At 57.5% G+C, this 13,077-nt stretch overlaps 1 protein-coding gene across 1 annotated transcript in view; it reads left to right on the top strand.

Moving 5' to 3' along the window:
• The window catches only part of OTOG (otogelin), a 71,282-nt gene that overhangs the window by 41,385 nt on the left and 16,820 nt on the right, over positions 1-13,077 (top strand). The window contains exons 31-38 of the mRNA XM_070426661.1: positions 823-849; positions 3,126-3,293; positions 5,998-6,276; positions 8,358-8,475; positions 9,209-9,288; positions 9,710-11,496; positions 12,336-12,504; positions 12,828-12,973. Of these exons, the coding sequence (XP_070282762.1) occupies positions 823-849; positions 3,126-3,293; positions 5,998-6,276; positions 8,358-8,475; positions 9,209-9,288; positions 9,710-11,496; positions 12,336-12,504; positions 12,828-12,973 (2,774 nt within the window). The remainder of the gene's footprint in view (positions 1-822; positions 850-3,125; positions 3,294-5,997; positions 6,277-8,357; positions 8,476-9,208; positions 9,289-9,709; positions 11,497-12,335; positions 12,505-12,827; positions 12,974-13,077) is intronic.

Here is a 13,077-nt window from a genome sequence, read left to right as displayed (position 1 = left end):
CTATGAATGGAGAAGCCCCTCCTCACTTATCCCAGGTCTACCCAACTGGCTCCTCATAGCCTTGCTCCTGGATTTAGGCGCCTTTTTCAAGGTCCCCCGCTTACCCCAAACCACTGAGGACTGTGGCTGAGGAGCCCGGGGAAAAGGCTGTGTTGCCAGACTGGGCCACTAGAGGGCGCGCTGAGCACACGCTTAGAGGAGCTTGTGACAGCCTGGTGGAAACTGCACCCAGGGATCCTGGATCTTGGACTCACCTGGTCCCTTTCCATCCAAGGTTCTTGACAGGTTGACTTCTATCTGTGCTTGCTTTCCTCTGGGACCTTCCGGGACATTTCCGATTGGAACTCCCACCCTTTGATTCTAATCTTGCCCTTTGGGGACACACAAAGCAGACCCTTCTTCCCAACTTCCTCCCTCCCTCCCTTCCTCCCTTCCTTCTTTCCTTCCTTCCTTCCTTCCTTCCTTCCTTCCTTCCTTCCTTCCTCCCTCCCTCCTTCTCTCCCTCCCTCTTTCTTTCTTTCTTTCTTTCTTTCTTTCTTTCTTTCTTTCTTTCTTTCTTTCTTTCTTTTCTTTTTTTCAATCTTTCAATAAACGCTCAGTGCCTCCTCTGGGCCAGCTTTGAGCGTTGTGTGGGGGGCACAGAGAGGAGCCATTGTATTTCCTACAGCTCAAGATATCTGAACATAATGCCATGCCTGAATCCTGGAGTTTGGGAGGCAGGCCAGGTCCTCCCCTTGGGGAAGGAGGAAGAGCTGGGATGCTGGGGCCATGGCTCTGTCCATCTGTTCCAGCTTCCTAAGAAGGCTGTTCTCTCCCTTTCAGCATACGACTGTGACTTCTTTAACAAAGGTAAGCCCGTCCTCCCCAAGTGGAACCTCGGGGCCAGGGCACTGACAGCCCTGACCTGATGCCACAGCAGTGGCAGGGCCCTGCTGGCCCTGGAAGAGCTGTGACATGGGGCAGGGAGGGACCCTGTCATGCAGAGAGAACCCCGACAATGCAGGGCCCAGGGATGCCCCAGAACTCTGTACCCAGAAGCTTATATGGAGCCCAGGCCAAGCCAGCTTCCTGGGGATTGTGCTCATTAGGGCAGCTCCACCAGGAAGTAAAAACCAGTGGGCCACCCCACGACCCTCCTAATCTAGCTCATCAGGCCCATGGGACACTGTCTGGAGTTTACCGAAGTTTTAAGTTGGCAACGGCAAATGCAAACTGTTCTTCCCAAGGATGGCCTGGCTCAGCCCCTCAGATTCGTCATCAAATTTAGCCAGGGTTGTAGGGTCCCAGAATACGCTCCCTCCCCTGCATTAATCAGAGTGAAAACACAGGTCATAACTAGAGTTAAGACCCCAGGGAGGCTAATGTCCAGCTTTAGAGACAATTAGTCAATTTAATCACTGGGGTCAGTGGGCAGTGGGAGGAGGGCTGCCCAGGAGTAGTTTCTGGCACGGATCTCTGTCCAGCTGGGCCAGGGTCAGACCTTGGCAGATACCAGTTAGGGGTCTGAATGATGAGGGCTGGGCCAGGGTACAGCATCAGTCACAGGGACTGCAGTCCCACTTAATGTGTTAGCCTCAGGGCTCCTGACGGACAAGCACCTTTAAGCCCTAAAGGAATAAATCTGTGATGGGAGAACTGTGGTCCCTGGGACAGGCGGTGTCTGTCTGACATCAGGCAAGACATTTCAGCAAGACGGCTCTGAGCAGAGTTTCTGCCTTCTGTGGCATTTTGGGTAGCAGTGACTGGCAAAGGACAGGCTGTTTCTAGCATCCTCCACCTCCCCACCCACCCACCCGTCCATTCCTCGCTCTGCTTTTCTCCCACACTTTCTCTGGCCCAGGCCCTTGCCGGGTGCTGGGGAATCGATGGCCAAAGAGAGCTATCATGGCGGGGGAGGGGGCGGGGCACTGGCTGAGCTGGCCCACACCAGCTCTCTAGAACCAACCGTGTGTCCCCAACTCCGCATTCAGTTGGTAGTTTGAAACTGACCGCTGGTGGGAGTGTTCACAGCATGGAAATCAGCAAACACTACACTTTGGGGTTTTGTGTTTGAGGGCTGATTATGGACTATGGGCAGGCACAGCGCTGCCTGTCTCCCATCTAGGAGAGGAGACACACAGGGACCCCCGACTGAGGTCCCTCATAGGAGCTGTGATAGCTGTGTCCTGCCCCAAGGGCTGCTGGAGCCTAGCGGGAGGGCTGATGCTTGTGTGTGGTAGGAGGGGTGCAGGGAGAGCTTCACTGCAGAGGTGACATTTGAGCTGGGCCCCAGAGATGAGGAGGCGTTTGCCAGGCACAGAATGGGAGGACTACCCTGAGGGGCCGGGAGGGGGCAGCATGAGTGGAGACACGAGGCCGGGCACAGCAGGCTCTTTCAAGGAACAACAAGGGAAGCTTAGTGTGGCAGGGGCAAAGGTGTGGGGAGGTGGGGGGTAGGCAGGGGCTGGGCATGAAAGGCCCCCGAATTCAAGCTGGGCTCTTGGACTCTCTCCTGAGGGCAATGGTAGCTACCGATGAGTCCCAGCAGGAGTGTGTTAGGAAGGTGACTCAGGCACTTGGGGAGGAGGCTCTGGAGGTGGGAACACACCAGAGGCAGGGAGGTCACTTACAAGACAGTTATAATTATCTAGGAAACCAGCCTATACTGACAGTGCAGGACCCCATGAGACACAAAAGTGGCACATGCTGGGAATAAGAAAACACTAGTGTGAGCCCAAGCTCCTGGCCTTCATCCCTCAGGCCGGGCTGGGCAGAGACCAGGTCTGCTGTCTCCTCCCAATGAGGACTCTGAATAGAGCAATGGCTGGCGGTGTAGAGTCTCATGGAGAGGCCCATGGAGAGACTTTTGGGGTCTCCTTATGACCCCTGTGGGTGACCTTGTTCCCAGGCTTCTTGTGAAATTACTCAGGCGCTATGCCAGTCCCCATCAAGGGTGACAGCCTCAAGTTCCTGTCCCTCCTTCTCATGGAAATCAAGGTCCCTAGAGCTTGGGGTGAGGGAAGGGACCAACAGCACCTCCTTGGCACCCTCCCTCAGCCCCACCTCTGGTAGGGGTGGGCAGGTAGGGACGGGACGTGGGCACAGGCCCCAGGAGGCAGGCCTCCTGACTGGCCCTTTCTCTCCAGCACTAGGTAAGGGCCCCTACCAACTGGCCAGCCAGGGGGCTGGTGGTGCCCGTGTGGCCATGAAGGCGGCAGGCGGTGCCATCGTCCTGGTGAGCACAGAGGATGTGGCCCCGGGGGACATTATGAACTTCCTGCTGACGGCTGCACTGGACAAGGCCAAGGCCCACGGTAAGCCTACCTCTGGGGGAGGCATTGCCAGAGGAGGGAAGGTGCTGAGGCTCTGACCCAAGCAAGTCAAACTCAAAGGCTAACATGGGCCAAATACACAAGGTTTACGTTTATGTGGGCCACAAAAAACAGAAGCTTTAGTTTCATAGACACGTAGGTTTATTTCGATAGAGACATGCTGAATACAAAGGGCTGAAATAAATGAGTCATTGTTAACATAATAGACCATTTTAATAAAAATGAATATTTTTTCTTGAACATTAACTTACCAGACACTGAATAACTGCACAAATTAATAGGCATAACGCAAATAAACCTATTTTTCTTGTTCTCCGAAAGCGAAATATTTCCTGTTGCGCACACCAAGCAAGTCAGTACATAACTAATGACGTGGCAGTCGGCTGCTAAAATATTCGCTGCTAGTATTAGTGGAGAGAAATGGTGCACCTGTGCGTAAGGTGCATAAGGGAAATGAATGCAACATGATTATAGTAATCAGTCATTAGTGAATGTTGTAGTTCATTATTAATAATTATGTATAACAGGATATTGTAAAAATTAAGTTATGAGATTTTTATTAAAACATTTCTTACATACCGTCAGATTGGCTGGGCCACAAAAATATTCACTGTGGGCCGCATGCAGGAGGTTGACATGCTTGCTCTAAACTATCGAGAGTAGCTGAAGACATGTGGGCTCCAGCAGGTGCCCCTTTCCCAACTGAGACAGGGTTTGACCTCAATCTCTTAGCTTCTTTGAAGAGACACCTCCCATCTTCTTCCTGAAAAACAAAACAAAACAACCAAAAACGGAGGCCAAAGTCCAGAGACACCTTTCTATCTAGCCTTACACAATGGCTGTGTTCCAGCAAAGCAGGTGCCAACACTGCTATTTCTCTCCTCCCCACTTCCTCCTTGTTCTCCCTTCCCCTCCCCTTCCTTCTCCTCTTCTTCCTTCTTCTCCTCCTCCTCCTCCCCTTCCTTCTCCTCCTCCTCCCCTTCCTTCTCCTCCTCCCCCTTCTCCTCCTCCTTTTTATCCTTCTCCCCCCGCCCTTCTCCTCTTCTTCCTTCTCTGCCCCTCTGCCCCTTCCTAGTCCCACTTTTGAGCCGGGATAGACTTTAATTGCCAAGGGGAACTGGCTGGAACCTTGATCCCAGTGGGGCCTCCTCCTGTGAATGGAGGGGCCAGCTCTTGACTTGCTCAGATTATGCTCCTGAGTTCCAGGCAGGTGGGACGCACACTGGAGCACACCTGGGACCCGCCTCCTGGGTCTCAGACCACCAGCAACCCCGAGGGCTTAGCATTACGGGCATTAACCTCTCTCCAGAGTTCAGTGGTGCTTGAGCAGCCGCAGACCCTGCCCAGAGGGGAGGGACACCCCGGCTCTAGCCCTGCTCCACGCACAGCCAGAGTTCCCAGCAATGGGTGATGTTCACGGTGGTGTGAGCCGGAGGTGCAGTAGGAGGTGCCAGAGGAACCATGTCACTGCACAAGGGGGTCTGGGAGTGAGGAGCCAGCACTGGGCCACAGGACGCCAGCAGTACCACCCCAAGAAGGATACTTCCTCCCCAGACATTGCTGACCCCCAGGTCTGTGTGGCCCAGTGCGAAGAAGGGTGTCTCACAACCTTCCAGATGTGATAGGCCATCTGTTAGTGGGGATTTTCTGTTCTCCACTCAACATTTTAGTCTAGTAAGGTCTGCACTGGAGGAAGTGTTGATTTTCCAGTGGTTTTAGGGCATATTAAGAACTCCAGAGCAGCCTGGCCTTGAGAGCATCACTGTGGGGAGGAAGAAGTTGGGTCCAGAGTCCAGCCTCCATCTCAGTCAGGCCTGGGTTTCGTGGGCAGCTGGGTGCAGGGGGCAGACCCATGAGGACCCAGGCTCCCACCCCCATCCCATCCTGTGTTCCTCCCTCCCCACCCCCCATACGATATACAAGGTACTGGACAGCAAGAGAAAGTGCCTTCCAGGTGAGGTCTTGGGTGGCTGCGTGGAGGAGGTGGGTCTTGAGGGGTGGGAAAGATTGTGATGAGGACAAATGGAGAGTAGAGAATGTCTTGGGTAGGGAGTGGGGATATCCAGCCAGCAGTGAGCCCCACTCTTTAGAAATGGGTCCTTGTGGATGTAGGAGAAAGGGTAGGGAAACAGGCTCTGGGCAAGTGCCTTCCCTCGGGGACACTGTGCTCCCATCTGGGGTTGGACTCAGGGTCCCCTAGTTCCACCAGCTCTGCCCCCCTGGGATTCTGTGAGGAGCAGGACCAAGCTGGGGTCACTGAAATCTGGCAAATCACCAAGCCCAGCTTGTCTGGTGTGACCAATAAAACGTAACTCCACCAGGGCGGCCATGCCCGTCTGTCCTGGTCACTGTTGTGTCCTGGCATCTAGAATTGCACCTGCACGGGGGGCGTCCTCAAAGTGTTTGTGGACGGAAGGGGGGAAGGGAGGGAGGTTGCTCACCTCCCCAGGTTTGGCAGTCGGTGGCTTCTCCAACCCTCCACCTGCCCTGGGGAAGAGGAGGCACAGAGGGGCAGCCGGCAGGCAGAGGAGGTGGCCGCGGGGAGGCGGGCAGGCCTGGAGGAGCAGGGCCTGCTCTCCACAGAGTGTGAGCCGTCCTGTGTCACTGAGAGTGCAGACGGGTACCAGGTATCTGCCCCCCATCAGGGCCTCTCTCTACCTTGACCTTACCATGTGGCTCTCCGCAGATCCGGATGTGGTATCCCTGGAGGCAGCGGACAGACCCAACTTCTTCCTCCACGTCACAGCCAATGGGTCTCTGGAACTGGCCAAGTGGCAGGGCAGCGACGCCTTCCACAACCACGCCTCCTTCTCACTGCACCAGGGGACCTGGCGGGCAGGCCTGGTGGCCCTGGAGTCCCTGGCGGAGCCTGGCTCTTTCCTTCACGTGTCAGGCCCCACGCTGGCCCTGCGACCATATGAACACTCCGAGGTCTTCCGCCGGGGCACACTCTTCCGCCTTCTGGGTAGGTGTCCTCCCTGCCATCACCCTCAACCCCTCAGCCCCTCTCCTTATTCCCCTTCCAAGGGCCCCCAAGAGATGGAATCCTCACTCTCCTGGCACCAGGAGGCCACGTGGGTGCCACCCTGAGGCGGGAAGTGTCCTGGCCTCCGTGTTGGTGGCCTGAGGAGTGTGGGCAGCGTGGCTCGGGGCCCAGCCAGCTTCCTGGGTCCTGCCTACGCCCACAGGCCAGTCACACGTCTAAAAATAGGGCGGCCTTTGTGGAAACACAGGGAGAGCGATCGTGGCGCTGCTTGCGCAGCTCTCTGGCTCAGATTTCATGCTGATGGGGGCACATGCCCGCCCTGTGAGCCGCAGCCTCTCCCTGCCCGCCTGAGGCCCGGGCCCCTGTGATGGGGCAGCACCGTGTCCTTTCCAGCCAGGACTGGAAAGGGTCCCAGGGCTTTGCCATCCCCCTGCCGGTGTGCCTGCCCCTAATGACTTAGTCTCTGCTTGGACCTGGGAGGCAGTGATCACAACTTCTTTACCGCTCCAGGCCAGCCTCTCTGACCCGTATGCGCACATGTGTGTTCATGCCTGTGAGGGCAGCTCCCACTATATGGATGAACCCACACATGTGTAAATGTGTCTCCAGCCAGGCTGTTCACTGATCACCCCCACCCATACCACACACACACACACACACACACACACACACCAGGCTGGGCCAGCTCACGCTTACATTCCGAGGTCCTCTAACCAGTCCACCAAGAACCCCACCCAGGACAGAGTCATCGCTGGCCGTGATGGCAGGGCTGTGTCGCTTTCTGGAGGACCCCGAGGCAGAACGGGTGAGCCCAGGCTCTGAAGCCAGACTGCCTTGGGTTCGAATGCTGACGGGGTCCTTGGCGCTCAGGAGAACCCCCTCCCTGACTGTTTCTTCACCTGAACAACGGCGATGTTTGCTTCAGGGTTATTGTGGGCGATCGAATGTATCTCGTGGGCTTTGCTTGGGGCCCGGCTCATAGTGAAGTTCTCGGTTCTGGTCCCAAGGATCTTGGGAAGCAGGTTTCTTCGCAGTCAGCAGCAGTGCGGGGGTTAGGAAGTCAGGAAGGGGCTGCAGGGCGGGGCCAGGAGCAGAAACCCCCACCTGTGCCAGGGAGGTCTGGGGTCCTGTCTGCCTTGAAGCCCCGCAGAGGCTGCACACACTTTCCCTGAGGACCCTTCATCTGCCAAGGCCCTGGCCACGGGGCCTTTTACGAGGAACTCTGCCCCGGGAGAGTTTAATTTCCCCAGCAGCTTGTGAGCCTCAGTTTCTTCACCTATAAAATGGGAATAATAATAATGCTACTTCGTAAGGTTATTGTGAGGATGAATGAGTGCATACTTGTGTGAAATGTTGAGTATCCTACTTGGTGCTATTTGAGTCAGCTGTTATTATTAGTAGCCCAAGTTACTAGGGGCAACAAAGACAGTGCTCAAACTCCACGCACCGCACCCGGTCCCAGACTGGCTACTTCACGGAGGCCCTCTGGGAACGGGGCGGGGGGGGGGGGGGGGATAGGGCTTGTAAAGAACAGCTCTCCCTTGTCTGGGGCCAGATGCCCCACAGGGCCTTGGCTGAGAGGGGTGGGATTCCCCAACCGCCCCCACCCTCAGGGGAAAGCCTCCTGGCTCCCTGGAGGTCTGCAGTGGCCTGGCCAGAAGCAGAGCAGGAAGGATGGGGTTGTGTCCTGGGGTGCAGACCAAGCCTGACCACCAAGGTCTCAGAGGGGTAGGGTGACAGGCAGCCTTATGGAGAGATCAGGGATCACAGCCTCCTCTTCTGTCACCCCTCAAAGCCCAACACCAACGCCTGCTCCATAGCACCCCCTTCCTCAGCCCTTCCACCGAGTTCCCTGATCCCCCTCCAAGGATCCTCCAGGCCCTGACCCCAACTCTCAGCGACAGTGTCCCCTGAGGTTGGCTTTTATTTATTTGTCCCCACTTTCCCGCATGAGTCCATTTGTCTCTTCCACGGGTAGGTGGGCGTGGGCTGAGCTGGATTGCCTCTGTGCTCTGGCACTGATGCCCCGTCCTCAGACTCTGGGGTGGCTGACTTTCCAGATGCCAAGCCATCGGGGGCTGCCTACCCCATCTGCGAGTGGCGCTACGATGCCTGTGCTAGCCCCTGCTTCCAAACCTGCCGGGACCCCAGGGCAGCCAGTTGCCAGGACGTGCCCAGGTGAGATGGCATGGCATCAAGGTATGTGCATTAGCCTGTAGAGCCTGTAGAGCATACATATGTGGAAATGGGTTTGTATGTCATCTGTGGGCAGAGGCATGAGCATATATTGAGGTGTGTGTGTGTACTCACATATACTTATATACACATGTGTGCTGTGTGTATGAGGGGTATGTACCAGATGAATGTGCCTCATCTGAGCATACTTGAATATCTGTGCACAGTGTGCATATAGCTGAGCCCTGTGTGTGTTGTGTGTACAAGGTGTGCCTGGGCTTGTACAGCTGTGTGCACACATGTGTCTGAGCTGCATGTGTTTGGGTGTTGGTGCAGCTGTGTGCATGAGCGTGTGTACCCTGATGTTTGTCGTGGTCTGTGTGGACCTGTATGTGTATCTGTGTGAATATTTTTGAGTCCTGCAGTCATGGGGGTGTGTGTGAGAACGTGCCTGGATAGAGTCACATGTGAGCACATGCAAGTGAGTGCACAGTGTGCGCTTAGCTGGACCTTGTTTGTGTGTTTCCCTCTCGGTCTGAGGGCAGGATGTGCAGCGTGCATGTTGGGGTATGTGTGTTCTGTGTGATATGTGACAGGATATGGAGGTTCATGGGAGTGTGTACATGATAAGAGCACACACACATCATAAGAAAGGACGAGGCCTGTGCTCAATGCAGGTGAAAAGAGCTGACCCTCTCACATTCCCGACCACCAACCCTCCCTGCTCTGTCCCCAGGGTGGAAGGCTGTGTGCCAGCATGCCCCACCCCCAAGGTCCTGGATGAAGTCACACAGAGATGCGTCTACGTGGAGGACTGTGAGTGGCCTGCATTTCTCATCCCTCCCTCAGATTCGCTGTAAACCCCAGGGTCTCACGGACCCGTCATACCCAGACCTCCCAGGTCCCTGGACAGGCCGGGTCAGCAGAGGGGCCTCTGGAACAACACTGTAGAGCAGGCTGAGACCTCATCCAGCCCATTCTCCCAATTTCACAGGGGAAAAATGAGGCCCAGAGTAAGGGAGGGACTGGCTTGAAGTCACGTGGCAGAGCCCAGACCCGCTGGCTCCTCTGAGTCATCTGCATGGCAGAGGCCCGGGGTTGGTCAGGCAGCCTAACCAGCCATGGGAAGCTGTCTTCCCCGCTCACCCAGGGTGCCCATCTGACCCCAGCCCTGCACAGTGTGACCCCTGGGCAGCAGTCACCCCACCCTCTGAGCTTCTCCTCTCATCTGCCCCAGGTGTGGAGCCTGCAGTTCTGGCTCCCACGGAGGCCCGTGGCAATGAGACCCTGCCTCCGAGTCAAGAGCTGCCCACCCCCAGGGACCAGGAGCTACAGTTCCCACAGGACACTCCCGGGGCCCCCTCCCATAGGCCGGCATTCACCCCAGCTGCCCCGCCCACCACGGCCCTGAACCCATCCCTGGCAACCACTGAGGGGCCACCACTGCTTCCAGCCCCCACCCAGGAGCCCCTGGGGGTCACGGCATCTAACCTCCCTGCCCATGCCACAGGGGCTCTGGACAGTAAGGGAGTGACCACCAGCCTCCCCAGCACCCCGCATGCCCCAAGGTCCTCATCCCTCCCCCATTTGCGGCAGCTGTCCACACCTGGCATGGGGTTGGGTGCCATGGAGACGACCAGGGTAACCATGACCTTTGCAGGGAGCCCCAACATTACAGTCTCCTCCCAGTCACCCCCTGCACCTCGCTTCCCACTCATGACCAAAGCAGTGACGGTCCCAGGCCCTGGCTCCTTGCCTGTTAGGACGACACCCCTACAGGCCTTGCCCAGCCTGGGCTTGCCTGCAGGTCCCTCCTCCAGGCCTGTGTCTTCCCCTGCAGTGACCTCCAGGCCTCCCACTTCCTCACAGTCCCACGAGACTTGGCTGACACCTGCAGTAACGAAGGTCACAAACTGGACAGGGATCCCCCAGTCCATACAGACCCAGCCCATTCCCAGTCCCAGCAGCTCCCCAGCCAAGCCTGGGGCAGCAGCAGAACAAGCTCCTGTCAGCCCTGTGGCGACCCAGGGAGTGGAGATGGTGCCACCCACAGAGAAAGTCCACTTGGGGCCAGGCCAGCCCACAGGCCTGCTGCCATCCCCACTTCCCAGCCCACTCCCCACTGCCCCGCCCCACCCCTCCGGGCACACCACCACAGCCACCAGGCCTCCAGCGCCACCCCCAGGGACTCTGGCTGCCACTGGCCTGTCCACAGTTGCCCATGGGCTGGGGGCCACACCCTTCGTATTTCCGGAGTCAACTCGACCCCCCCAGCTCCTCTCTGGCCTACCCCCCGACACCAGCCTACCTCTGGCCAAGGTGGGCACATCTGCCCCAGTGGCCACTCCTGGCCCCGAGGGCCCTGTCATCACCCCTCCACTCCAGCAACAGGCCACATCTCCCGCCATGGCCGCGACTCCATCTGCTCGGCCCCTCAGCCCTGCACGGCCTCTCACCCCGGCTATGGTGGCCCAGGTGCACCCACCCAGTCACACAACCCCTCCGGCAGCAGGCACAGTTCCAGGCCTGCTTCTGGGAGCCACATTGCCAACCTCTGGAGTGGTGACTGTGGCTGAGGGGGTGGCCTCCACAGTATCTGTTGCCCCACGAAAGAGCACCACGGAGAAGACGGCCATCCTGTCCAAGCAGGTGTCTCTGCCCACCTGGGTGCATGGCTCTGCCCAGGAGGGGCCCACAGCGCTCACGCCTGCTGTGGCCCACACTCTTGCTACCTTGGTGACCGAGGCCAAGGATCCCTGGGCTGGCACAGGGCCACTGGTGCCCACATCCCATCCCCTGAGCCCTGTCTCGGCCAGGACCGCCTCCCGAGAGAGCTCACTGGTTCTGCTCCCTCAACTCCCTGCGGCCCATGGAACCTCGGCAGGACCTCGGCCCCCCGCAGAGCCGGTGGGAGAGGCCACCACGGAGCAGTCCGGGCGCTCGGCCCCAGTCCAGAGCATCTCCGAGGGTTCAGCCGTGGCCTTGGCAACCACCACTGAGGCCAACGCATCTGCCATGTGTGTCGTGAGTGATACAGGAGGTTTTTGGCCTCCTGTATATGGACCCTCCGTGCCATCCCTCCTCCCATGCCACTGGGCTCGGGCACCACCACACTCACATACCTGGGTTCGGGGCAAGTCCTATAGAAGCTTCTTAACCAGCGGCCAGGCTACAAGATGGGGTTTAGTCACTGCCTTCACCCCTTCCCCATGCTCCTGGAGCCTGAAAAGTTCTCCAGGCTCCTCTGGGCCCCTGATACCATATCAGGGTTACACTGTGCCCCAAAAGGGCCCCAGTGGCTACTTGGATGGCTTGGTGTGATATCCAGGTGTAACAACATGGGTATGTCAGTGTGCATGTTTGTATCTGGGTGCCTGCATGGGACTGTGTACACACATTTGTGTTCATGTATGTGAGACTCTGAACACTCAGATATCTGTATGTGTGATACATGATGCTGAGAGACTGTCTTTGTGCATTTGTGAGATAGATAGATAGATAGATAGATAGATAGAGTGTGGGAGGGGTGCTTGGGCTTCTATGAGTCTGAGCTAGTGTGTCTGCACACTGTGTACCTGGGGATCTCAGAACAGACCAGGCAGATATGCAGAGACTCGGACTGACCAGGCAGATATGCAGAGACTCGGACTGACCTCTGACCCTCAGTCTCATGCACAGCCCAGCCCCAGGCCCCGATGGGTTGGGTAGATGGGGCACTGGTAGGTTTACCTCAGGGTCTCCTCCTGCTAGAACCTGCATCTGAAAGGATTCCGGGCCCTCATGGCTTCAGGCTGGGTGGGCTGGGGGTGAGTGGCTGTGGCTTCCAGCCTGGGCCCTCACACGACCCTTCACCCTGTGTCCAGCCAATCGCGGAGGAGGACTGCATCCGCCACATCTGCCTGGAGGACCAGCTGATCCGGGTGAACCTGACTCAGCACTGTCCCCAGGGTGCTGCACCCCTTCACTGTGGGGTCCTGGGCCTCTCAGTGAGAGTGGGCGGGGACCGCTGCTGCCCCTTCTGGGAATGTGCCTGTGAGTCTGGGGTCCACTGGAGCCTCCCCTGTCCTCATGCTGTGTCCTCCTGTACCTCTGCTCCAGCCTGATTTATACCTCTGACCTGGTGCTTCCCAGCCTTAGAGTAACCCTGACCTGAAAATGACCTCCCGTGGGACCTCTTATCTCAGTGTGACCCTTGACCTGGCAGATTTCCTACCCTTGCAACCTCTGTGTGACCCGCTAGCCCCCCAGGGCCTCTGCATCGCCCAGGAAAAGACCCAGGCACCCGCTCCGTGTTCCTACGCAGCCTTGGCCTTGAAGGCACCTGTTCATTCTTCTTGTCCCCTGCCCTCCCGCAGGCCGATGCTCCATCTTCCCTGATCTGAGCTTTGTGACCTTCGATGGGAGCCATGCAGCCCTGTTCAAGGAGGCCATCTACACCCTCAGCCAGAGCCCAGACGAAATGGTCACCGTCCATGTCCTCGACTGCAAAAGTGCCAACCTGGTGACTGCCTGCTTCTTTCTGCCCGCACTTGGGGCTATGACTAGGCCTGGAGGGGGATTAGCAATGAGTTGGGTTTTGAGGCGGTGAGGACAGATGCGGAAGCT

This window comes from Myotis yumanensis, unplaced genomic scaffold (assembly GCF_028538775.1).
Source record: "Myotis yumanensis isolate MYYU_CA2020_CCGP unplaced genomic scaffold, mMyoYum1.0.hap1 SCAF_10, whole genome shotgun sequence".
In the NCBI taxonomy this organism is placed as follows: Eukaryota; Metazoa; Chordata; class Mammalia; order Chiroptera; family Vespertilionidae; genus Myotis; species Myotis yumanensis.
Note: the sequence above shows the minus strand (reverse complement) of the source record. Positions and strands in the feature narration are given on the sequence as shown.